The sequence below is a fragment of the Stenella coeruleoalba genome (genome assembly GCF_951394435.1).
Source record: "Stenella coeruleoalba genome assembly, chromosome: 2".
NCBI classification, from domain to species: Eukaryota; Metazoa; Chordata; class Mammalia; order Artiodactyla; family Delphinidae; genus Stenella; species Stenella coeruleoalba.
Window position 1 is genome coordinate 170,352,703 of NC_137147.1, and position 27,766 is coordinate 170,380,468.

Genomic DNA, 27,766 nt, shown 5'->3' on the forward strand with positions numbered 1-27,766 from the left:
AGAGAGAGGGAGAGAGAGAGAGGCTGATGAAGAAAGGTCCCAGGAGAAGAAGAAGGAAGCTTGTGAAAGTGACTACACTACCCAAAGCAATCTACAGATTTAATGCAATACCTATCAAATTACCAATGGCATTTTTCACAGAACTAGAACAAAAAATCTTAAAATTTGTATGGAGACACAAAACACCCCAAATAGCCAAAGCAATGTTGAGAAAAAAAATGGAGCTGGAGGAATCAGACTCCCTGACTTCAGACTATACTACAATGCTACAGTAATCAAGACAGTATGGTACTGGCATAAAAACAGAAATATAGAACAATGGAACAGGACAGAAAGCCCAAAGATAAACCCATGCACCTATGGTCAACTAATCTATGACAAAGGAGGCAAGGACATACAATGGAGAAAAGATAGTTTATTCAATAAGTGGTGCTGGGAAAACTAGACAGCTACATGTAAAAGAATGAAATTAGAACACTCCCTAACACCATACACAAAAATAAACTCAAAATGGATTAAAGACCTAAATGTAAGACCAGACACTATAAAACTCTTAGAGGAAAACATAGGAAGAACACTCTTTGAATAAATCACAGCAAGATCTTTTTTGACCCACCTCCTAGAGTAAGGGAAATAAAAACAAAAATAAACAAATGGGATCTAATGAAACTTCAAAGCTTTTGCACAGCAAAGGAAACCATAAACAAGACGAAAAGACAACCCTCAGAATGGGAGAAAATATTTGCAAATGAATCAATGGACAAAGGATTAATCTGCAAAATATACAAACAGATCATGCAGCTCAATATCAAAAAAACAAACAACTCAATAAAAAATGGGCAGAAGACCTAAATAGACATTTCTCCAAAGAAGACATACAGATGGCCAAGAGGCACATGAAAAGCTACTCAACATCACTAACTATTAGAGAAATGCAAATCAAAACTACAATGAGCTATCACCTCACACTAGTTAGAATGGGCATCATCAGAAAATCTACAAACAATAAATGCTGGAGACGGTGTGGAAAAGGGAACACTCTTGCACTGCTGGTGGGAATGTAAATTGATACAGCCACTATGGAGACAGTATGGAGGTTCCTTAAAAAACAAAAAATAGAATTACCATATGACCCAGCAATCCCACTACTGGGCATATACCCAGAGAAAACCATAATTCAAAAAGACACCTGCACCCCAATGTTCATTGCAGCACTATTTACAATAGCTAGGTTATGGAAGCAACCTGTCCATCCACAGACAAATGGATAAAGAAGATGTGATACATATATACAATGGAATATTACTCAGCCATAAAAAGGAACGAAATTGGGTCATTTGTAAAGATGTGGATGGACTTAGAGACTGCCATACAGAGTGAAGTAAGAAAGAGAAAAACAAATATTGTATGTTAATGCATATATGTGGAATCTAGAAAAATGGTACAGATGAACCAGTTTGCAAGGCAGAAATAGAGAATAGAAGTAGAGAACAAACATATGGACACCAAGGGGGGAAAGGGGGGTGGTGGGATGAACTGGGAGATTGGGATTGACATATATACACTAATATGTATAAAACAGATAACTAATGAGAATCTGCTGTATAGCACATGGAACTCCACTTTGCTGTACAGTAGAAACTAACACAACATTGTAAAACAATTATACCCCAATAAAAAAAAATTCAAAAAAAAAAAAGAAGGAGGAAGAGATGGAGTCAGGCAAATGGGTGGAAGGATGGGTCAAGGCAAAGAAGAATGTCCCCTCTTCTGATGAGAAGGAGTAAAGGTGAGGCTAGGTAAGCTAAGTGACAGGGTGAGCAAGAGAGTGGAGAGGGGAAAAAAAATCCAGGAGTCCACTGTGTTCTCTGTGAATTAGAGAACCGCGAGGAGGAATGGAATATGGAGTTGGGGAAAGTGGTAATGATGGAAAGAGCGGCAGTGGGTGGTTAGAAAGGGTGCTAATTACAGATACAAATGACTACCTATAAAATAGATAAACAACAAGGTCCTACTGTAGAGCAAAGGGAACTATATTCAATATCCTGTGATAAACCATAATGGAAAAGAAAATGAAAAATAATATATATATATGTATATATATAACTGAATCACTTTGCTATACACCTGAAACTAATATAGCATTGTAAACCAACTGTACTTCAATCAATCAATCAATAAGTTTTTTTTTTTTAAGGATGCTAATTAGATCCAAGGGAAAGGATGGGTAGAGGGAGGGCATAGCACCTAAAGGCAAGGATCAGCTTGTCTCCAATGGCACAGCTCAATCCCTGAGCAAGGCCGGGGAACAGTGGGTACTGGTTACATGAGAGCCTCAGAAGGGGAGGTGGTGGTGTAGTTGAAGATGTGAAAGGCTGAACAGTGGGTTTAGAAAAGTAAAGGAATGAGAAGTGGAAGGAAAGGAAAAGATTTTGTGTTGAGTCTTATACCTTGGTCTGAAAAGAAGTGTCATTAAGTTTCCAATGGGCATCAGTTACTGGCGAACACCAAGGCCCTTGGCCCCAACCCTTCCTGCCTCCGTAGATGTCTCTCAGCAATGATCTCTTCTCTCTGTTGTACTTTTGCCCTCTCATTCTTCTTTCCATCGACGTCATTTAAAAATACTCTAGTTTCATCTTTTAAAAAATTCCTTCCTCAACCCCATGTCCCCCTCCAACTACTCCCCGACCCCTCCCTGGCCATTCGCAGCCAAACTTCTAGAAAGTTGCACAAACCCACTGTCTCCACGTCTGCATTCACCCCCCATTCTCAACTGCTTCCACGTTCCAGTAAATGACCCTCATTAATTACCAGGGTCATTTTACTTGCCAAAGCTAATTGTTCAATCCTCCCTTTTTAGCCTTTTGCACACCTGGCCTCCGGGCAGCGCTGGGCACGCGGAACGAGTCCTTTCTCTTTGAAACTCTTGCCTGGCTTCTGTGATAGCCACTCTCTCTCCTGCTTTCCCCCTGCTCTACCTCTATTGTCATTTTCATTTGAATGTCAGTCTTCACTTCTCTCCGCTTAATCTCTCCGGCCTTCAACCTTCTTAAAGACCACAGCTTTTATTGCCTAACCATCTCTTGAATTCATCCATCCCCTTCATCCCCGTGTCACCGCCCTCCTTCTGTTTCGGGACTTTATATTTCCCCTAGTTACGGACGCGCAGGCTCAGCGGCCATGGCTCACGGCCCTAGCCGCTCCGCGGCATGTGGGATCTTCCCGGACCGAGGCACAAACCCATGTCCCCTGCATCGGCACGCGGACTCTCAACCACTGCGCCACCAGGGAAGCCCTATACAAGAAATCTTTTAACTGGCCTCTCTGGCTCTGGATTTTCCTCCCTCCCGTTCACCTTTTTTCCGAAACACGAATTCGATCCTGCCCCAACGTTCAAAGCTCCCCATCCATTCAGAAGGCAACTCAAACCCCTTGGAATAACACTCCTCCATGATGCGCCCTGCTTCTCACCACCCCTGTTCCCACACCTCCTTCCGGCCAAAGCAAGTCATGTGCCCTCTCCCTTCTTTTGTTCTGGCTCGTCCACCTCCCCTTCACCCTTTCCTGCTAACGCTGACCTTGCTTCCAGGAGTCACCTCGGTGCCCTCCCTCCAGCCTTCCCCGATCCTTTACAGTCCAGGCTGTCTGTGCGACCACCTGCCCCCACGGCAAGCAACGCTGCCCTGCTTCCTGACACTGATCACACCTGGGCTATAATCTCTGACGACTGTCCCCTCTCAGAAGGAAATTCATATTTACAAATTTATAAATTCATGTATTCAGCCACAGGTGGAACACAGACTCAGCTGTCATTTGATTATTAAAATTTAAACATAAACGCTACCGAATCCCATAATTGACAGCATTTAGCCCATGGAGACGGCAAGAGGTCAGCCTACCCAAATTCCATCCCATTTTCAACTTGTTTTTAATTGCATCCTGGACTGAAAAGGGGAATATGTAGCTTATCCAGAGGCTTCTGAGCTGCCCCTTTCCTCTCTTCCGGTTCTGTTTACTCCTCCCTCACACCCCAGACTCCCCCCTCTTCCTGCCCCAACACAAATTCTCACCACGTGGTCTCACCAGATCCCACCTCCTGCTCCAGCCATAGCAAATCACAGAGTTCCACGGGCGTAGCTTACACTTTATGCATTCACACGCTGCATGCAGCTCTTCCGCCCTCCTACCCACCTGGAAAAATCACTTCAAGCGAAGGAGTGTGAGATAGGTGTGGAAGAATAGGTGAAGCCTTTTTCTAGAACCTTCCAGGTAAAGCCAGGCATCTCTTCTCTATGTACGTACTTCTATTACAGTCCCTATCACCCTGCCCTGTGGTTTTTGTCTCTCCCTCCAGACTTGATCTCCCCCACAGCAAGGCTGCATGTGTGTATATAACACTTTTGTATCTCAGCAGTGCCTGGCACTAAAAGGCATCTGATGAACATTGCTGAATTAATTGATTTAGTGGAGGACATTGGAAACAAACCGGTAAATGTCAGCTGTCATTTTGTTCAACAACTGATCTGCTTTCCAACTGGCAAAGCACTTTGACGCACATTACCTCATTCTGTCCACACAGTAAGCCTGTGAGACTCAGGAAGGAGGATGAGGAACCAGCCCAAGTGGCCATAGTGTCAGAAATGGAACAGGAACCCTGATCAATACCAAATTATACCTACACTCATCTGGGTAGAGGCCCAGTGCATATAAAGAAAAAAAAAAGAAAAGAAAAGAGACAGGATAAAAAAAGATGATCAAACAAACTATGGATTTGCTATATTTGTCTAGAACAGAGCAGTTGAATAGAAATATTATGTGAGTCTTATATATAATTTTAAACTTTACAGTTTATAGTTGAACTTATAGCCTTGTTAAAAAGGTAAAAGAGGGCTTCCCTGGTGGTGCAGTGGTTGAGAGTCCGCCTGCCGATGCAGGGGACACGGGTTCGTGCCCCGGTCCGGGAAGATCCCACATGCCACGGAGCAGCTGGGCCCGTGAGCCATGGCCGCTGAGCCTGCGCGTCTGGAGCCTGTGCTCCGCAACAGGAGGGGCCACAGCAGTGAGAGGCCCGCGTACCGCAAAAAAAAAAAAAAAAGGGTAAAAGAAACAGGTGAAATTAATTTTAATAATATATTTTGTTTATTCCCAATAGCTATTCAAAATAGGATCATTTAAATGGGTAATAATTCACATTAAAAATCATTAGTGAGATATTTCACATTTCTTACGGTACCTAAGTCTTTGAAACCCAGCGTGTATTTTTCGCTTAGAGCACATCTCAATTCGGGGGCTAAAATTTCATGGGAGATACTTGATCTGCATTTAGATTTCATAAAATTTACAAATAAAGAGGTAGATTCACATATTCAAGTTATTCAAAATATACATAAAAGTTTTTCAGTAACTGAAACAAATATCAGTATTTTTATACTGAAATTTAAAAATTAAAATTAAACAATTTAAAATTCAGCTTCTCAGTTGCACTAGACACAAGTGTTCAGCAGCCACCCATGGCTGGTGGCTACCATGGGGCACTGCGGCTCTAGAAAGCTGAGGCAGCATTTAATCGAAATACTTAAACCCACAGAGGGTATAACCAGCCACTCAGGGGCTAATGGCCTAACGGTGAGAGTTTCTGCTTTAATTTCCTTGAACTGCCCCCAGAGAAGAGTAGGCTCATCGGACTCATCTTTCCCAGAGACAGTACTGACTGAGTAGTTTAAGAAACATTTACATAAACGGAGATGGTTCCCTTGCAGGTTATTAAGCGAAACTAGAAAGCTGAGATTTCTTTTTTAATCTTAGAATTTGATGCCAAGAAAGTTAAACTTGTCAGTTCTGTAGACTCTTGTTATCTCTGTAAGAATGGCATTTGCACCCTCATCACTGAAAATAGGATGAAGCACAAGAAAATGACATCATGTTGTGAAAACCTGTGATGGATTCAGTGATCACAGAAGACATCTCCCAGCTCTGACCGATCATGGCATACATTTGTTTACAAAACAGTTCTTGGAAGTCATTTTATCTAAAACCTAAGAATACCCAGAGCTGCAAAATCAGGTTGAAACCTGAATCTAAGTCACCTGAGCTCTGGATATGAGGCTAGTGTGACTGAGGAACTGAATTTTTCATCTTATCCAATTTTACTTAATTTTTATTTAAAAATTACTACTCGATTCAGTTCACAGAAACCTTTATGTTTATTTGGAATAATCGAGGATGTAAATCCACGTTTCGTCTATAAATTTTATGAACTCTAACTACATTCTCATTCTCTGAGTCACTCAAAGAGTATTTTTATTTTTAAGTGTGCCGGCACGGTGCTGAGCGCTGGGAAGAGATCAGAGACCGAAAGACAGTACTGTCTCTGGGTTGTGGGGTCTTCGGCAAGGCAGACTGACCATCACAGAAAAGGGTTTTGAGAGCTAAGAAAGCACAAAGCAGGAGCCCCTGACCTGGGTGTGGAGGGCAGGAACTGCCGCGGTCCTGCGGCATTTGATGCCCCAGGAAATCTTGATCTTCATGATATCAAAAGAATTTCCTGCTCTAAATACAGATTTCCTGGATATACAAACCCAGTTCATTCATATACAGAAAAATGAACATAAACCAACATCTGATCTGAAAATAAGGCTGCTCATTTTTAATAATATCATTTTTCCACAAGCACATCTTCGGACTCCCTGTGTCATATGCTTTTTCAGTTCTTACAGTCAACAAGGTAGATACTCAGTTATCCCAAATAAAAGAAAACATGAATTTGTTTTCAAGATGGAATCCTTTTTCATTACTAAAGAAATAATCCTGAGTAACGGGCGAGATTAAAAACAGAAACCGACTTTTCTCTACATCATAAGGCAAGGGGGACACAGGGTTATTTCACCAATTATGCTCATATTGCCATTGAAAGGAGCATTCATCAATGCAAAGAAGTTACAGTACCTTTTGAATGGTTTTATGATCCTTTTCTGCCATCTCTTTCAGACTTATAATTTCATCTTCTGTAAACAAAAGGAGAGAGAGGCCAAGCATGAAATTACAAGCTTATGGCCCTGTATTCAATCTGCCTGCTTCAGGGCAGGCTGTACACTGCTGGCAGGCATGGTGGACGCAAGTCCTAGCAGGACTGTGACCTTCACAACTGCCCTTGACATTCACAGCCTTCTTCCTGCTGTTCAGATGGCTGGTCAGATAGGGATTAAGAACTAAGTTCAAGATCCAAGTGTGGCTCAGGGTTGAAAGCTTTTCATCGATACTAGCAAGAGATATTTCTGCTGTTAGTCACAGCCAATACAAACGGCTTTAGCAGGTGGTACTTTATGACTCAGTAAGAACTACCGAAACCTGAAGAAGCATTACTATACCACATCAGAAGAGAAACGAAACTACACTGACGTGGGATAATTTTACATTCAAGGAATATTGTCCTATATCTGATTGTATCAATGTTTTGCTGTAAATTTTGAATTGCCTACTCATAGCTTTTCATACTGCAGATTAAGGATATCATTGTGTGACTAACATAAATACAAAGATAGCAGTACGTGTAAGGACGTTAAAGCAATCTAACTTGGTGATTTAAATGCAATATTTACCAATGTTTATAGATATAAAAAAGAGGGTATAAAGTCTACAAATGGAAATTTGTACTTAACATTTGTACCAAAAATTGAAGATAATGTAGTAAGTAGTAGCATATTTTTCTGAAGGGCCAACTCTGTTTCTCCACAAAGCACACCCCAATATATATGCTTAAATATTAAAATGTTATAAATTTTAGATAATTAAGCACATGAAACAGAAATCAGCACAAGTTTCTATTTGTTTATAATATTTCTAAGTGATATAGAATACTGATTAGCACAATGCTTGGCTTAGAAAACAACCACCCTGAGTTAAAAAGGCATGGCTAGGGGAGTATGACCAATTTCTGTCTCAAGAAAAGAATGAAAATGAAAAGTGGCTAACGAACTGATGTTTTAAATGTAGGTAACCAAACAAACATATGTTTGGAAAAGACAAGCATGGCTATGAATTTTATAAAGTGCCCAATGTAGAGTTTTCTCAAAAATGACTTTAAAATGTTACCTAATAATGAATTTTCTTTTAGATTGAGTCGGATGTCTTCTTCGAGTTCTGAAATGACTTGAAGCAGTCTCTCATTTTCCACTTTGTACTCCAAATTTTCCTTTTCCAGAGCTGTTCTTAGAGGGCTGTCGTCTTTGATAAAAGAGTCCTAAAAGATGGAGAATTCCATATTTCTAAGCAGGGAGCCAAGGACTTAAATATGCAACACAAGACAATACAGATACAGAAGAGCTATCATATAATTTTCTGAATTCTATTACACACTTATAATATGAATAGTAAAAAGGAAGGAGACTAAATAGAGCTTGCTGGGAGAAAGGCTGCAGTACATTCTGTACAAAGACCACAGCACATGGGGACAGTTTATTGACAGGAATAATGCATATCATACTGTTTGTGTGCCCTCATCATTCAGGTCAATTCATTATGGAGGCAGCTGGGGCCCCTCCACCCACACTTCCCTCTGTGTGTGTCTGAAGTGCTGTCCGCCCGTAACCAGGCAGGCTGGGGAGACCGCGGATGGGCAGCAGCCGGGGGGGTGGGGGGGTGGGAGGATGGGGGGGAGGGCAGCAGCGCCGGGGGGGGCGGGGCAAAGCGCACGGCTAAGGAGGGGGGCTTGTCGCCTTTGTGGCATTCCCCAGTGTCAGTGCTGCCAGTGTCATGAGGAGCACATCACATGTCAAAGTGGTGACGTTTTCAGGCTGGGAGCCGCATGGAGTCCATCAGGCACACGGATAACCACACAGTTGGTTTTCTGCTTGGTGAAGGAGCCACCCAGAGGCAATTCATATTCTGAACATTAACGTGGCTTTGCATGCCTGTCACACTGGGACTGTGCAGGCGTTTAATGCTATTGAGGACTTCGGTTTAAATCTCTATGCAAACAGTGATTACCTTGTAAGAAGGTTTCAGGATAACTTACAACAAAAGACTTTAAAGTTATAGTTTTAGTAAAGCAAACTCATTTACATTTTTATTATGTGCGTCTTTTGTTTAAATCTTGCCATGTCCATTATGGGAGAAGCTTTTTCTTACGCAGTAGAAGCTTATGGGGACAGCTAGTCGTCTTTTCTTCTTCTTCTTCTTGTTTGTTTCAAAGCTTTTGAAAACATCTGAATATGCTTGCTTATGGCTGTCTAGATTTTATTGCCACACTTTTTTTTTTGAATTAAGATGTAATGAATTGGAGAAGCTGGTGCAGAACTTTATACTTCATGATGATACAATATTAAACTGATTATGCAATCTCAAAATATTAAACAGCATGTTTGAAAGTCATTGTATTGTTACACTAAAAGAGAAAAGCGTCTACATGCCTTCCTTCAAAATTAATATAGACACTAGAAATACTTTTGAACTTTAATCTTCAGGTGAATTATAAGCTATTCTTTTTGTAGCAATGCCATGATTGCAAATACACAAGAATAAATTCTCCTCTCAAAAACAAAACCATTCCTCCCAATATAACTGGTGTCCCTTTGAAACTATACTTTGATTTAACTTTAGAGATATCTGAAAGTAAATTATTAAAAATGTTTTCCTCTGTGGTTATAATGGTTAAAAAGAAAAATAAGTGGGTACAATGTTTTATAGTACATGAATAAATCCTTGAAAAACAACAAGTGACTTACTAATGAAGTTAGTTATATCAGAGTTAATATTTAAAATAATGTTAAATTTTGCACTAAGCCCAATTATGAATCTTCATGATTTTGAGTCACCATTCATTTAAATTATTTAACCCCAATTCATTCTTAACTAACAAATCTAATAGCTAAGAAACAACACTGTTTTCTTAATAAAGAATCCCAGTCATTAATTTCTTGTCCCACATGGTTCAACTTGAGAACATCACAGAATGTATTTATAGACTAAAAAAGCTTTCTTAAAGACAAACAACATTTGCCTTAATAGGCTTAAGCATACATTTCCTAACAGTGGCAGAAAATGAACATCCACTGTGGATTACGTGAGCGCTCATTATTATAAACTAAACGAGAACTATTTGAATTAATCAGATGAAGTGTAAAATTTACCAGTGGTAGCAGCTAACACCTAAGTGCGTTTTCTAAAAATCTGGTAGAAAAGCAGGAAACAAGGAAACACGTCCAACTCGAGGGGTTTTTTTCTCCACAAATCCATCGACAGCCCCTCTTCCTGAAAGGTTAACCTTTAGCTCTGTCCCCACCATCTGTCAGCTGCAGGAACTGCAAGTAATTAACTATTCAGATTCTCACAGCAATGAGGACACTCATTAGCAAAATGAACAAAGGGATAGTTCTGGGCGGCTACGGTCATCTGTTACACTCTGAGTGGCAGGTTTTGTGGTGGTGTTCCTTCTACCATCTGCCCACACCACTAGCTTTGGCTCACTTAAACCATGAGACTTCTTTAAAACAAACTGCATTAACAAACCGAAGTTAAGAAGGATGGAGATCATTAAAAGGTGGTTAACTGGGCTTCCCTGGTGGCGCAGTGGTTGAGAGTCCGCCTGCCGATGCAGGGGTCACGGGTTCGTGCCCGGGTACGGGAAGATCCCACATGCTGCGGAGCGGCTGGGCCCGTGAGCCATGGCCGCTGAGCCTGTGCGTCCGGAGCCTGTGCTCCGCAACGGGAGAGGCCACAGCAGTGAGAGGCCCGCGTACCACAAAAAAAAAAAAGGTGGTTAACTAGTTAAAGCTATTAAAAGCCACATTATAGCCTAAGACAGGCTGTGTGTGATCCACAGTCACTCTGGAAATTTAAATTTATAAAGTAACTTGCCAGTTTAGAGTTTTTCTATCGTGTAGTGAGCGCCAGGACTTCAAGTGGTGGCTTACATCGGTCTACTTCTCTTGTGAGCCAAGATGTGCAGTATCACTGTTCCCAGGTTTCAGAATCCCAAACTGAGTCATGAAAGAATCGTTTCTGAAAACAGGTGTGCTCCAGAGCCTTGACACTCAAAATGTGGTCCAAGGACCAGGAGCCTCAGCATCACCTGGGAGCTTTTTGAAAATGCAGAATCTCCAGCCCCAGCCCAGAATCTGTATCTTAACAAGAGCTGCAGGTGACCCATACACACAATAACACAATAAAGGCCGAGAAGCACCGTTTGGAGCACCGCAGGTGCCTTCCCAGCAGTCTCCCTTCTGCCATTTTGGCGTCTCAATCCTGCAGGCTCCACGTACAGTACTTGGACATCTCAATTTGAGGCTGCGGGTGGAGTGGGCTTCTGCTGCATGCCCATGCTGCATGGCAGTCACGGAGACGAGCAGGTGCTTTCCCAGTGAGTGACAACCAGGAAAGCGGCACACTGGGGCAGTGTAGCCCTGCAGAGCTGCCACTTTTGAATGACAGCTCTGTTTCAGAACTGTCAGCAACAAATAGTTACATTCACCTGTTGGTGGGGGCGAGGGGATGTGGGTGTGATAGTTGCATAGATCATCCATGTTGGGTAAGAAACAAAAATGAAAAATCTTTTCAAAACAACTCCAATTGCACTGAAAGCACATATGCATGTGCCTGGGCACACAGACACACAGGCACACATACCTCGACAGGCTAGTTTCTTTAGCAATTCTCCAGTGGATTTATCAGCATACTGCATGGCAACCTGATAACTACAGCAGTGTGCCATTAAGTCATTGCAGGTTTTTACAGAACCTGAAAAGACACTCAGCCCTTGAATGTAGTTGGTCTGGGGTCGGGGTGGGAGTGGGGGCGGGAATTCAACATTAAGGGTGTTCTGACCTGGAGAGATGAGGCTTCTGGAACTTGAAGAGATTCTTTTTTCTGATTTCCATTTTGTCATAAATATAAGTTAAACTAGCTGTTTATTAAACCTTCCCTTTCCTATCATATTCTTAGATTTCATTCTACAACAGTCCTATAGAGGGATTATGACTATTAACTATAGAGCGATTTATATAATTGGACTATGAGAAAGAACTAGAGCGTTTCCTTACTGTTTATTCAGTTTGCTTATTTCAAGCTTTTTACAAGTTTTTTCCATTGCTGCATTGAAATTTTCTAAATTGTTTCTCCAAATTCGGTTTTCCAAATCTAGTTTCAGATACTTGCTGTCGCAAGTTTTTTTACACCACTAGAGGGAGCAGTCGTATTAGATGAAATTTCAAATTTAAAAGGTAATTCACCTAGAACTTGAGTGGCATGGAGTTCTAGGAAAGCTAGTTCTTAGAGGATCTTTAAAAAGAAATTTTCAGACGTTTATTTTATATAACCCGTGATCTGCTTTTGCAGTGTTCATGTCCGTCCTCCCAAATGTACACTAGCCCTGCTCTGCGCTGTCCTCAGTCAGCCTGGCGCTTTGCTGGGGTCCTAAGAAGCTGGGAAAAATGTATATACCCAGTTCATCAGAAGTCTCACTTTCCTCAAATCTTAAGGTGTTTACAGAAAGACTGATGTGGTGTCCTTGGGGACAAACTACAGTGAAACAGCCAAGGTCTTCAGGATGCCACCCGAGCCAGAGAACGCCTTCTTATACAAGAGCGGGGTGCAGGCCTGCCACTTTCTGTGGTCCTCACCAAGCCCCATCCACCCTCATCCCCCCTCATCCCCTATACTCAGGCCATCCAGACAGACCAGTTAACGGGCTGAGGACACTCAGAGGTGTAAACACACCAAGAAAGACCTCGTGTTTTACTGGAAGAAGCTCAATTACCGAATTGGGATGTTCTCAGCAGTGCATTTCATGGAATGTAAACCAGATGGTCATGAGGACTTGTGTATTTCCTCATAATGATAACTAGAATTTATATGCACGTCTTTCTTCAAAGAACTCACAGCATTTCATATCCACTACAAAGGGTATCCTCCTCATAACTCTGTTGGCTAGGCAGGTATCACCTCCCATTTCACAAATGGGAAACAAATGGATCAAAATTGCCTTGCTAACTGATGCTGGACATTGGTAGCCAAGTCAGGATTAAAAGCCAAAACTGTTAGTCTTATTTTAACCTTTTCTATTAAATTATTTTCTCCAAAAAATAAGAGTAAATGTAGATCTAAGACAAGAAAAGTAAATGCAAAAATTGGATGTGCCTCTCCCTCCAAGGCAACCAGAACATATACAAAGAAATAATATTCAATTTTATTAGGTCTATGATAATAATCCTTAATACCACATTGCTTAGAAGATGCTCTGGTTTTTTTAGAACATAGAGAATTCTAATAGATTAAACAAAGCACTCCTTCCCCCGTTCGTAAATAAAGTCCTTTAGAATGGCGCAAGTTCAATTTCTTATCTTTTCTAACTTTGGGGTTTTAAGTAAGAATACTAGTGTGGGACTTAGAAAAACCAAGGACTGCACTTAAAGGGCCCAGCAAACCATAAGTGTTTCTTCCTAGTGTTAACACTTTGATGTATAACTTCTCAGGCTTCTTCCATACATATATATGCATGTGTCGATATTTATGCGTATCTATACACAGGTATTAATATACACTATATATTAATTATAACATACATTATAATGATATACCTATAGACCATAATACCATAATCTATTATAATAATATAATGTGTATATATATATATATATATATATAGCAACTTTAATTCTTCCTCTATACAGAGCTCCTCCCTCCTCATGCGGGCCTTTGGGTTCAGCTGGACCTCGGTTCTCATGTCACGTCAGCATTTACCAGCTGTGCCCGGGGTGTAAGTCAGCTTCCTTATCGGTAAACTGCGCTGTGATGTGAGGAGGTAACCCTGCCAGTTGACACTCAACAGGTTGTGATTCTCTGGCCTCCCTGCTTGCCTCTCCTACTCAAACAATCCACTTCTTGCTCCTAGAACCTAATACGAAAACCCCTCTATGGCTCTGCGCTGTGGTTGGGCAGTACAGCCGGCAGCTCAGAGCTGATCTGAGATGAAAATAAACTCTCCTCTAGGGTCCACACTTTCCGGATCCTTCACATTCACCTCCTTGACAGGCAGCTAAGCTCTCCTTTCTGCTTTCTCTCTCTTCGCATTTTTTGTTCTGTCAGTGCTCTGAGCAGTAAAGCAGCTTCTGGCTCCTACTGCAAAGGGGAGAAGAGGGCAAAAACCCTCTGAGAATTTTCCTTCTTGACATTTCCACTTAAGGTCATCCTGTTCCAAGTTGGTTTCTTGGAAGCCTCTGACTTGAGATTGTTTTGTGTCTTTCAAATTATCTGGACTGCAAAAAAGGTGGGACTCTTCCAAATTAAAACAAAAATCTCTTTACATTTCTTCTAGGGTGGGGAAATTTCTGTAGTGGGAGATAGGTTTTTTTATTTCTATTACAAATAAAAATTGAGAACAATTATATTGCTCCTATTTATAATTATTATGGGTTTTCTAGAATATGGTGTCGAGCACAAAAGGGTTGGACTGGCTTATGTTGTGGAGAGATACCCAAGATACATGCATTGTAATCCCTTTATTCCGACCCCAAGCTTTTAGACAGTTGTAACTTCATTTATGTGTATTAAAATGAATTACTCTTTGCTGTGAAACTTACAACTTTTTGGGATCCAAATTCTTCACACTGGTCCAGTTCTTCTCTTAATTCCTTAATGAGTTCTTCTTTCTCCTTCAGTTTTTTTAACAAAATATTCATTTTGACAGTCATTGCGTCATGCACAGGTGTCTTCTCTTCTTCCACCTCAAAGAATTTCTGGGGGGAAAAAGCAGCATTAAAAGTCAGACACTATGCTAGCACCAGCAGAAACCATTTCATGTTTTATTCAAGCTCCTGTCTTGTAAAGTTATTTTATTTTTGCAACTGGCACACAAGTTTTAGTAAACAACTCTGCTTATATTGAACAATACACTGAAGTGTCATGGTATACGGCACAGTATTATTCTATGAGACAAAGCATGAGTCTGACTGCGTCAGCCATGCCAGTAATAATAATAATAATAGTAAACCTTAATAGGAAATCCACATCATGATTGTGAATGTGCTACCTCAATCTTCTTTTACAAAGGAAGCCAGCAAAAATTTTGACGATGTAAGAAAGGAAATGCACTTCAGCGGTGCAACTAATTCCCTCAGTGGTTTGGAATGGAGATGTGAACAAAAGAAGAACCATTTCTTGACAGCCTATTTTAAGCATTGAGGTGCTAACCTATTTGCAGCCATTGCTCTGAAGAATTGTATCACAAGACCAAAACAAGGAAAAATGCTTTAAAAATGATGCCGTGCTTTACTGCCGACATATAAAAGTCTCATTTTCAACACAGACATGCAAAAGCATTTTGTCCATTTTGGACTCTGTGAATTACAGAGTGAATTACAGCATCTGTGAATTACAGAAGAATTATTTTATTTTTATCATTTGTTTGTTACTAATACGTTTGGACACATGGACATACAGGAAATATAGTAAAACCTAACCATATCTGCTAATATATTATATTTCAAAGAATTAGATTTACAAACTAAAATTGTTCTAATGTTATACGATGAACACCGGCAGACTGAGAAGAATAATAATACATCGAGGTAGCATTAAGAGTCAAGCTAAGGGCATAACACTGACACAGTCTACACCACACTGATGAAAAACATCAGTAAGTGAATATGCAGTAGAGTTAAAAAGAGTGAAAACAGAACAATTCATATGACAATATAGCTTTCTAATTGGGAGATTTTAAAGAACAGCACTGAGTATGTAGATCTATTTTTCACATCTACTCTGTTTATGTCTACAGTTCAAACGCTCTGCAGAGACTAAGTTACCCCACTGGTGCTCTGGGTGTAAGTGACAGGGCAGCTCAAATCCAACAGGTCTGAGCGGAGGTTGCCCATCTTCACTCTCCTCCTTTCTACCTTCCCCATTTATAACAGCAGCCCAAGCCAGAAACCGATTTTCTGTCATTTTAAGGACCCCCTCCCCCCTCACCTCACCAAATCCGTTCAACCCACCCCTAAATCACTCCCGAGCCCACCCTCCCCTTCCCTGTTCCCCCGCCTTCACGTTACCACCAAATCCGGGGTCCGCTCGCCCGCACGCAGCAAAGCCGATCTACTGACACCGGGTTGCGGTGCCGTGTGTTTATTGTAAGGCTTATTGTAAGGCGCCGAGCCGGGAGTCCGGGACAGCTAATGCTCAAAAAACCCGAGCTCCCTGATGGGATTCAGCAAAATATTTTTAAAGGCCAGGTGACGGAAGGGAGCCCAGGATGTGCGATCAGCTCGTGCACCATTCTCAGAGTGGCTGACGGTGAGGTAGTGGGGGTGGGGGGGGGGTGGTGTCACAGGGGTTAATATTATCAGTCCTTAGGCTCCAGGAGGCCTGGGGGCTGGGTGCTCATGGTCATCAAGTGGTTAACATCTTCCATTTGGTGGAGGTTTTAGCATCTGTGAAACAACTCAGGAAATGTGCATCAGATAATGTTATCTGGGTACTTCAGAGAGGAGCTATAGCAGGGGACCTGGGGGAGGGCTCTGTCCCAGGAATGCCCCCTAGGGTCCTGCTCAGTTACAGTCGGAGTCCTTGTCTTCACCTGGACTATTGTACTAGCCCTTAACTCACCTCCCTGACTCTTCTTTTGTCCTCTCCAACCAATCTCCACCCTGTGGCCAAACCGATCTTTCTAAAATGCAACTCTCCCCGTCCCCATAGGCTAAAGTCCAGGTCCGTTAGCACAATGGACAAAATGGTACCCCTGTTGCTCTGCTGCTGGCTGACCTGGCCCCTGACTCGTGCCAGCCTGCTGTCCCCTTGCCCCGCCAGACTGGGCATTTAATCAGTGCTGATACTCAGCCGGCGATTTCTCAGAAGCACTGTGGGACCACAGGTCTCCATGTACGTGGAATTTCTAGGCCACCTAATAAGCTCTTACTTGTCAATCTCCTGAATGGCATTAGAATAGGTTAGCCTGCGCCTGAGGACCAGCTCTGTCACTTAGTAGCTTTGTGAGCTTGAACAAGTTTCTCAAATCCCCTGTGTCTCAGTTTTATCATCTGTAAAATGGGACAAACAATAACACTATCTGAATTGTTGTGAGAATTAAATAAGATAGTGCATGTAAACAATTTTGGACAGTGTTTACAGCACCGTCAGCTCCCAGTATTATATCTTAGCGTTTATTATTGTTGTTACTGTTTGTCATCCAAACCCAGATGTCACCTGCTCTGGGAAGCCTTAGCATCCCTCCCCTGCCCACCTGCCTTCCACTGCTCTGTTCTTTCTATATCTTATAGACATTCTTCTTGGGTCCATTTGTTTATTACTTGTTTTTTGCTCACTAACCTTTATGTTCTGAATAGGATGGATTTATTTGTCCTCCTAAAAAAATAGCAAAACAAAGATGCTCCTGACAAGCTGGCCAAGTCACCTCCTTTATAACACAGCACAAACGACCTCTGGGAGCTCATTTAAAATCCCACCAGGAGGGCTTCCCTGGTGGCGCAGTGGTTGAGAGTCCGCCTGCCAAGGCAGGGGACATGGGTTCGTGCCCTGGTCCGGGAAGATCCCACATGCCGCAGAGCAGCTGGGCCCGTGAGCCATGGCCGCTGAGCCTGCGCTTCCGGAGCCTGTGCTCCACAACGGGAGAGGCCACAACAGTGAGAGGCCCGCGTACCAAAAAAAAAAAAAAAAAAATCCCACCAGGAACTGGGCTGAGATGCTGCACACACATGGCATTGCTGGGGTCAACCTGCCTTCAGGATGCACTCGTCCCCTCTGGACTTCAGGGCAGCGGAGGCCACAGTTCGTTGGAAGAAAAAGAGTTTCACTTTTGACATTTCATAAAGTAATCGTAAGGCCCAAACACATTGGATTCATTTCTCTTCATCTCCAGGAATGTTTCTGATGTTTTACTAGTGTTTATTGAATGAGCCAGGCTCAAGAGGAGGTGAGCAGAAAGCAGGGTTTTGTTTTCACCACCCCTTCAAATCTGATATCCTGTCTCATGTTTCAGTCTCTTAGAAGAGCTCTCGGGAAAGTGCCATGACTTTTTTTTTTAACTCTTAGATAGCAGCGAAAACACAGAACGAAAGAGAGAGACAGAGAGAGAGAGAGAGGGAGAAAGAGAAAGACAGACAGAGAGAGAGAGAGAGAGAAAGGAAGGAAGGAAGGAAGGAAGGAAAGAAAGGAAGGAACGAAGGAACGAAGGAAGGAAAGGAAGGAAGGAAGCAAGGAAGGAAGGAAGGAAGGAAGGAAGGAAGAGAAAGAGAAAGGAAGGAAGGAAGGAAGAAAGAAAGAAGAAAGAGGGAAAGAAAGAAAGAAAGAAAGGAAGGAAGGAAGGAAGAAGGAAGGAAGGAAGGAAAGGAAGGAAGGAAGGAAGGAAGAAAGAAAGAAAGAAAGAAAGAAAGAAAGAAGAGGGAAAGGAGAGGAAGGGAGGAAGGAAGGAAAGTAAGAAGGGAGGGCCAAAAAACTTAAGAACCCCAAAACTCAACCCCCCAAATTCCAATCCAGCTGACTCTTACCCATCAAAGCTCCTGACCTTTCCCAGTCCCAGCCTCCCGTACACTAGCAGCCTGCAGGGGAGGAGAGGGCTTGAGCCTGGCTTCCTTTTCTAGTATCCAGAGATTTGGTCAAACACCAGCCTAGATGTTGCTGTGAAGGTATTTCCTATGTGAGGGTAACATTTAAATGAAGAGACTTTGAGGAAAGCAGATTATCCTCCACACTGTGGGTGGGCCTCATCCAATCAGCTTGAAGGCCTTCAGAGAAAGACTGAGATTCCCAGAGGAAGAGGGAATTCTAACTGCAGAGTGTCTTCAGACTCGAGCTGTAACATCAGTTCTTCCCTGGGTCTCCAGCCTGCCAGGCTACTTTTCAGATTTCAGAATTGCCAGCCTCTGGGACCACAGAAGCCAATTCCTTAAATCTCCATCTCTCTCTCCCCCTCTCTCTCCCCACACACCCTACTGGTTCTCCTTCTCTGGAGAATCCTAATATCTACAACGGAAGAACAGACATTCACACAATGCCTCCCACTCCAGCCCAGCACCACAGCGTTTACTACGTATGGCTCGTCTCCTCTCCATAGTCCAGTGCCTTCTCTGGCAGTTAAGAACTGGTGCCCATGGTGCTTGAGGCACTGACATCTGCTCCATCCTCCCTCCCTTCATGTAACCGATCTTCTGACCACCCTGCACCCTGAGAGCTTGGCTCTGATGCAGGGCACAGGGAGGGGAAGGAGGCAGGAGTGTGTCTTTGGTCTTTTAATTCACGAGGGCAAGAACATTTTATTTTGGACTTTAATTCTTTTCTTACAAGAAAATTTAATATTTAATTTTTCCTTTGGCAGTCGAAAGTAGGGGGTTAATATTCAAATCTGTTGATTTGATGTAACTCTTGGCTTTTTATTATTAGAATAATTTTATGATGCTATTTGACCTCATGGGCAAAACCTCTTGACAGACAATATTGGTCAACACAGCTGGATGTAATCTGGGGTGAGAAACAGACTAGGAAGTAAATTCTCAGTAGGGGATACAAAGTGACCTTGGAGTTTAATGCAAATGATGCACTCTTCTAACCCGATGCTGAGTCTTCTGGGTCACCAGCAGTCTCGGGATCCCCAGAGGAGCGGTGGTTGGTATTGGGGGGGCTGCATCATGAAGGTGGGAGCGGGGCTTTCCTCTCCCCCAAGGCTCAGACCCACGCCTAGTTGATCACAGGCTAAACAGTTAAGTTTAGTGTATTAAGAGAAGAAGAAAAACCCAGGGAATGTTGTTTCCTTCCATGTGGAGTGACATCCTCCATCGATTATCTGATTAAGACCTTGGAAGAAGGAACTTGGTCACATCTTGGCCATCCCCTCCCCCTTGCCCTTCTCTTTGGGGAGCAGATGCTCTGCTCTAGCAGGAAGAGACCTCCTCAGCCCACTGCTGCCTGTGATGGGAGTTAATCTGCCAAATTCGGGGGTTCAGCACTGAACAGCCTGTGTTATCAGTAAGACGGAAGATCTCCGTCTGCTGGCTCCCTGACTTTATTTTAACTGGTCCAGAACCTCAGTAGGGAAGACAAGTATTATTTATCAAGTCTCATAAATACTCCAGTAATATTTATCTCTCAAGTTTGCAAATCTAAGCCGGTCACGAAAGCTGCTTAGAATTCTATCATGATTCTTTGATGTCTTTGAGATAAAATATAAATTCTGTAGGTTCCTTTTCCTGTATCCCCTCTCACCACTTTCTCAGCCTTCTTGTCTTCCAGTCATACCAAAGCACTGGCAGTTCCCTGGCTGTGCCTTGAACCTTAAACGCCTCTATGATGTCAAGTGGGTCACCTCCCTGCCTTTCTCCCATTTTCCTTAAGCTTGCCAAAATTCATCATCGTTTGCTGGGGCCCAGCGTAGGCCGCCCTAAAGTGTGCCTCAATGGCATATTGATTATTTTGAATTAAAGTTTCTTAAGAAATGGGACACTCAGACCCTCCTTTCTGTCTCCATGAAAGCAGGAAATCAATCTCCCATAAGAAAGGTGCCCTCCCTACATCTAGAGGTGGAAGGACACCCTTATCACATCCTGCCGCACTAGAGAAGGCAAGGGGGTGATCACACAGGAGAAAGGGCAGAGTTAAAGGGGAAGATGCTTCATACAGCTTGTGTCTCGGTGAGTACGGGATGATTTATTTTGTAACTCTTCTTTATAGTCTTTAGTTTCTTGCCATTTCATCTAAGCAGTTTTCTCTCTCACTCTCTTTTCAACAAAAAGCCTCATTCAGGCCATTGCTCCAGGCAAAGGAATTGGTCACAATCCAAAAGCACGCGTCCTGCCCTTAGCAGAAGCCCATCATGGTTTCATAAGTCAGAGTACAGAAAATTCAGTCCCCTCCAAATACTGAAATGTTGGTGTTTTATTGCACAGTACTGTTATTAGGACTTTAAAAAAAATTTGAAGTAAAAATCATTTAACACCTGGACAATATTTGCTGCATTAAAATTTGGAATCTAAAGTTGTTAGAAAGGGATCTTCTATATCTCTGCACCAACAGGGAAGCCCACCGTTCAGAGACTTTTAAAAACAATTTTAGGGCTTCCCTGGTGGCAGAGTGGTTAAGAATCTGCCTGTCAATGCAGGGGACACAGGTTCGAGCCCTGGTCCGGGAAGATCCCACATGCCGTGGAGCAACTAAGCCCGTGCGCCACAACTACTGAGCCTGTGCCCTAGAGCCCGCGAGCCACAACTACTGAGCCCATGTGCCACAACTACTGAAGGCCGCACACCTAGAGCCCAAGCTCCGCAACAAGAGAACCCATCACAATGAGAAGCCTGCACACCGCAATGAAGAGTAGCCCCCGCTGGCCGCAACTAGAGAAAAGCCCGCTCGCAGCATCAAAGACCCAATGCAGCTAAAAATGAATAAAATAAACAAAAACAATTTTATTATTTTACCATTTTAACAAACTCATTTTTTAACATGACAGCCTTGAAACAGATTTGGGTAATTCTGAATTGAATCTTCATCTACATTTGAGAAAGTAAAGAAGAGGACAAACCTGAAATGCTTTCCTTGAAACAAGCACTGCTACTTGCTATCCATAAAAAGGTTGCAGTTCTGCAAAATGAACTATGAGTTGTTTGCAAGATCTCTTCAAAGTTACCAAAAAAGACACGTGAGTATTTGATGGGGAAGACATCATGGGAGAATATTTGAAGTCAACTTATAACAATTTTCCATTCCAGTAGATGATGGCTTAGCCAGAAGGGAGAAGACATGAATATAAGGCTTTTCTCCAAATATCTGAGTGAGGACACTCAGAAGAGGAGATAGTTCCATTTACCTTTCCTTCTGAACGCCGATTACAGTCTCACCGAAAAGGAAGGCATTGAGATAAAAATTCAGATATTAAAATCTGCATTTTTCTGCAATCCATTTGAGTTTAACGCTAGTCATTTTTTTGTATTTTTATAGAAATATAATCAATATGATGCTACACATGAAGCATTTTGCAGAGTGCCTGGGCCATAGTAAATACGTCCATAAGTGATAACTGCTTTCACTGTCATTAATTATCTGCCTAGGGAAAAGGAGGAAGTTTCCCCAAGCACTGTTACTCACAGATCTTTAACCAATGCCCTGTCACCAATGCCACCTAAGACAAAAGAACTGGAGCCCCAGACTATGTCAGATTCCAGGAGATCAGGTCTGTGCAGAACGATGGAGGTACAGCTTATGCAGGGCTCTCTCTACTCCTCTGTATCCTTTTCTCAGGGTAAACATGCCTCCCCATCCCCCTCTTCTCCTCCAAAGTGCCCCCAACAGTCAGTTCCCTAAGGCCCTCTGGCCCAGATTTTACTCACAGAAGAAAGAATACCCACTAAGAGGGTAATGACTTCATTCATTAGCCCCCAGTTAGTAAAGGAGAGGGAGGCGATTCGATTTGAGGAAATGAAATTCTGATGGTTCTGTTTCAAGCACTCTGGGCGTGCGGATGTGCCTAAGGCTTTTGAACAATAGGACGTATTCTCCTGTTAGGCCGGCACCCTAAGAGAGCTCTTCTACACAGAGTCCTGCAAGAACACATCAGCATCCATTCTGTACATATTCATAGGACCTACTATGCGCAGTTCTGGGCTAGTCACAAATTATTCTATGTATAAGAAAAGTCTCATCATTCAGTGTAGACAGAGAACAGAATAAAGCTAAGTCTCTCTAAAATTCTCTTTAAAAGACCTGGGAGACCATCATCTAAAGAAGCATCTAAGTACATGCAGTACGTAAGACACAGGAAGTGAGCGTATTCCAAACTTGAAAGCAAAGTTAAACTATGTTCCATGCCAAAGGGTCTGAACTGAGAATCACCTCCACCAGGCTGCCAGCCTTCATCTGCACTTCACCTTGATGCCTCTGCAAAGACACATGTCTTAGTCTAATTCAGACTCTTCAGTTTTATAAAAGTCACAGGACTCTCTTCTCTGCCAGGAGCTACAGGCATCACATGGGGTGTGAGGCTGGTTATAGGTTTTCCCAATGCATTAGTGCCAAAGAACTGTGGTCCCTACCCCAATTCTGTTCCCTCCTTAGGATACACATTTGATTCCCTACCTTGACAAGGCGAGGAAGCGCCCAGTCCTTCCCCATTCAGGAATGAGGGGCAGAGTCTAAACCACTTGGGCCTCTGTAAAGGGACTTGATTCATCTCGGCAACGCTTTTCTGGGAGCATTTAAGAACCCAACCTCAGGAGTTAGATCACCTCTGTGTCATCCATTCTAGCCTGATTTTTCTTAATCTTCTCTGGTTCCCTGATCCCCATTTGGCTGTGTACACCTAACATCCATCTCAAGTCCCTCCGACTGTAACTCTTTTTTGACCTACTTTTCTGGTGAAGTTTTGGCCTCCCCCCATAAATATATATTCTATTTTTACTTTATTGCCCAATGCACCAAGGCTGTAGGTTAATGACATCTCTACAATCAGCCCATCTCAAAGGACTAATTAGTCTGACCCTCCTTCCATCCAGCTGCTCCAACAAGGAATGGATTCAATAAACTCTTCCAAACAAAAAGCCGTTCTTATGTTTAATGATGAATTACAGGTAGGACTCCCTTCAAATTCAGTGGAAATGATCACTCTCTTGAGCACTATTTAATATTATTCTGCAACTTCTGTCTAGTGTAAAAAAGTGATATACATTTGAGAATTTAAGGCATGTTATCATTTTCAGTTAGTAGATGTAAATATTTAGAAAATACAAATGGGACTTCCCTGGTGGCACAGTGGTTAAGGCTCCGCACTCCCAATGCAGGGGGCCCGGGGTTCGATCCCTGGTCAAGGAACTGGATCCCACATGCAAGTCGCGACTAAGGTTTCGCACGCCAAAACTAAGGAGCTGGTGAGCCACAACTAAGGAGCCCGCCGGCCCCAACTAAGACCCGGCACAACCAAATTAATTAAATTAATTTAAAAAAAAAGAAAATACAAATAAATTAAGAACTGTTAAAATGAGATCTGATAATCCCACATTTGGAAATCTATCAACAAAGTGGTCGGAAACAGTAGTTATAAAAATGAGTGGTTTCACATCAAAAACATTATGCTGAAGTAAAAGAAGTCAACTGAAAGAGCACATATTGTACAATCCCACTTATATGAAATAGTCAGAACAGGTAAATCCACAGCGACAGGAGTTTAGCAGTTGCCAGAGATTTGAAACAGGAGAGGAAAAGGGAGAGGGGAGAATAGGGAATGACTGCTCATGGGTACAAGCTTTCTTTGGGGGTTGATGAAACTCTTTTAAAATTAGCTTAGGGTGGTAATTCCCTATCAGTCCAGTGGTTAGGACTTGACACTTTCACTGCCGGGGCCCAGGTTTGATCCCCGGTCAGGGAACTAAGATCCCAGAAGCCATGCGGCCAAAAAAAAAAAAATCAAATGCAGTGATGGCTGCACAATTCTGTAAATATACTATAAGCCATTGAACTGTACACTTTAAATGAATGAACTTTATGCTGTGTAAATTATATCTCAATAAAGCTGCTAAAAATCAACAGTTTCCATGTATATCAAAATACTCAAAATATGACAAAAATTATCTCATCTTCTAAAAACGTAAGATATTTAGGAATAATTTAGTTGTATGAAAAAGATATACAACCCACATAAATAAAATTATAAAACTGCACTGAGATACATGAAATAAGACATAAGTGAATCAAGAAATATTCTTGGATAGGAAGACTGATTATTGTAAATGATACAGATTTCTTCCAAAATTCATGAATAAATTTCCAAACAGTTCCATTTTAATAAAAATGCCAAGGGAGGCCGTTTTGGAATGGAAGTAAACACAATTATTTTAAAATTTATCTGGAAAAATAAGAGATCAAAGACATTTTTGAGAAAGAGAACTAATGAAAAAAGACCCAAACTTACCAGATATTAACATATTATAATGCTAAAAACATTAAATACCAAAACAGCAATGGAGAGCTGTAACACTGCATAGATAATCTTATATAGCCACAAAATAGCAGAGATAACCTTGAGATAAACCTTATTGTTGGTGTATGATGAGTGTTAATTAAACAAGGAGGCCGTCAGACTGAGGTGGCTCTAATACCTTAGCAGCCTATGTAAGCAAACCCCAACCTGAACCTGTAAATGCCTCAAGGTTAAGAAATCAATACCTAAGGACAACCAGTCACAAACAGACAATGAGGCTTTTCCATAGAAGGCAAACACTTAAGCTACAGCCAATAACCTCCTTGCTTTGCTTCTACCTTTTCTCTCTAAAAGTTTTTCCCCTGACTCCTGTGTTGGTTGGAGTGCTCCTAACTACTTCTGATTTAGTGCTGCCTGACTCGAATCAATTTTCCCTCAAATAAACTTAAAAAAAAAATTTGTTCTTTTTACTCATCCCTCCCCACTTTTATTGAAATATAATTGACATACAATATTATGTTTCAGGTGTACAACATAGTGGTTCAATATTTGTGTACATTACCAAGTGATCATCACAGTAAGTCTAAGTTACCATCTGTCACCATACAAAATTATTACAATTTTATTGACTATATTCCTTATTTCGTACAATATCTCCCCATGACTTATTTATTTTTGCTCAAGTAAACTCTTAAAAATGTAACATGCCTCAGTTTATCATTTAACATGAGGGAAACATCGTAAATCAATGAAAAAGGAAAAGATATTCAACAAATGACGTTGGGAAAACTGCTTATTAATTTGAAAGCTAGTGACAGTCTCCCAAACTTTTATTCCTCCAGTCTCTCTAAGGGATTTTTTTTTTTTTTTTGGCTGTATTGGGTCTTCATTGCAGTGTGCAGGCTTCTCATTGTGGTGGCTTCTCTTGTTGTGGCTCTTAGGCTTCAGTAGTTGTGGCACGCAGGCTCTAGAGTGCAGGCTCAGTAGTTGTGGCGTACAAGCTTAGTTGCTCCGTGGCATGTGGGATCTTCCCGGACCAGGGCTCGAACCCGTGTCCCCTGCACTGGCAGGTGGATTCTTAAGCACTGCACCACCAGGGAAGTCCTCTCTAAGGATTTTATATGCTCCTAAATCCCTCTGGGTCTGAGGGACCTAGAGTAGTGTGTTTTCTTATCTGAATCAGAGCTGATACATTTCCAAGACCAAAAGAAGCTAAATAAAGTGTAATTTTTATCAAAACTTTTTCTTTTATCTGAAAATAAAGTACTATAATATCACACAAGAAATTGTTTTAATAGTTAAATAGATTTAAAACCTTGCTCCGTAGCTGAAAAAGCACTTGTACCTGTATCCTGAACTGGTCTCCAGAGGGCAGCAGAGAGTCATTTACACTTAACCAAAAGTTACCTCTTAACCAAAAGTGTGTGCTTGGGTTGTTTTTTCAACTCTTCTGTTCTTTCTTATGACTAGGCCTTAACAAACTGGGTGGCCAGGATCTGGAAGGCTGTCTAAGGTCATGGATCAAAGCGATGCCAACAAGCCAAAGCAAAAGTTCAAAGAATCACTTTTATATCTTTAAAATAATTCTTTAATTAGATAAACCAATGAACCACAGTTAATACACTGTTGGCTAAGCATATTTAACCAGCACATGTTTATGCAACACCGATGCATATAAAGCATTTAATCCTTTCAGGGCTTTCTATTCCTAGACATACAAAAAGTATATAGAAAGGGTGACAGTCACTTATTCTGTCATATTTTTTGAGCATTTAATACACACTAAAAGTTTATCAGTGACCCAGAAATTGTCGAAGACACAAAGGACTATAAAAGCATGTTTCAAAAAAAAAAATCATGTTATTCTGACTTACTTTGTAAACAACAAAGATTCTGGAGAGATAGGTGAAAGGCTTCTATAAACTGACAAAGTAAGGAATAGTTCAGCCAAAATTAAGTGAGTGCAGACATCCAGAGACTTGTGCAGGACACTGAAGCTGGCCCGTACTCCAGGGCACTGCGAAACCAGGTAAATGTGAACTTTGGTTTTCACCTCTTAACAGGGCACAGAGAAAAGGCATCACACAGGTCCTCCTCAAAGTGGTGATTCCAAATAATAGGAGACCACCCCATGAAGGTTGAGACACCAAAGGGCCATCTCTTCAGCGTGAGAAGGAACTAGAAGTAACCACCTTGAACCCTGTACCTCCTCCCATCCCAGTAAAAGTGAAATTGCCTCCTGTCTGGAAACTTGGCTCAAAGTATAGAGGTGGAGAAAAGTCTCTTCTGAGTTTTATAAGCATGAGATGGCCCACATTCATACATCTGGGTGGTCTAAAATGCCTCAAGCTGAGAATTAGGTTAAAGCTGTCACAGACCCAGGAGTCTCACAGAAGCAAACAGAAATCTTCTCTACAGAGACTCACCTCTATTCCAGGCCTCAAAGAGTTTCTGCAGAAATATGAGTTCACAGTCAAAAATCATGAAACCCGAAAGTAAAGGACATATCATGAGCGACAGCCAGTACTTATTAGACCCTCAAAGATGAAAGACATGGAAATTATGAAACATGGAAGATCAATCAAGTACACTGAAATATATTTATAGAAATAACAGGACAAGTTACGGGCAAAGAGCCAGAGCCATTAAAAAATAACCAAACCAACCAAGCATAGAACTCCTAGTCATAAAAAACGTGATAAGTGATATTTTAAAACTCAATGAAAATGGATAAAATAGTAATAAAAATATGCAGTGGGGTTTTAAAATATAGGATTAAAATATACGAGAGTAATGAGATACATATTAAGCCTTTATTCCAACACATTTTTGAGTTTAAAGGAAATAAAGGCCCTAGACAAATAT

The 27,766-nt window shown here is 41.7% G+C and overlaps 1 protein-coding gene across 2 annotated transcripts in view; it reads right to left on the reverse strand.

The window, feature by feature from the left end:
- LOC307182462 (uncharacterized protein C10orf67, mitochondrial) overlaps positions 1 to 27,766 on the reverse strand; it is a gene marked incomplete at its 3' end in the record, with an annotated part of 116,479 nt that overhangs the window by 52,479 nt on the left and 36,234 nt on the right. For both annotated transcript variants that reach the window (XM_079913767.1, XM_079913766.1), the window contains exons 5-7: positions 14,574 to 14,729; positions 8,092 to 8,239; positions 6,946 to 7,004 (exon numbers count right to left, since the gene is read on the reverse strand). In XM_079913767.1, coding sequence (XP_079769893.1) covers positions 6,946 to 7,004; positions 8,092 to 8,239; positions 14,574 to 14,729 — 363 coding nt within the window. The remainder of the gene's footprint in view (positions 1 to 6,945; positions 7,005 to 8,091; positions 8,240 to 14,573; positions 14,730 to 27,766) is intronic.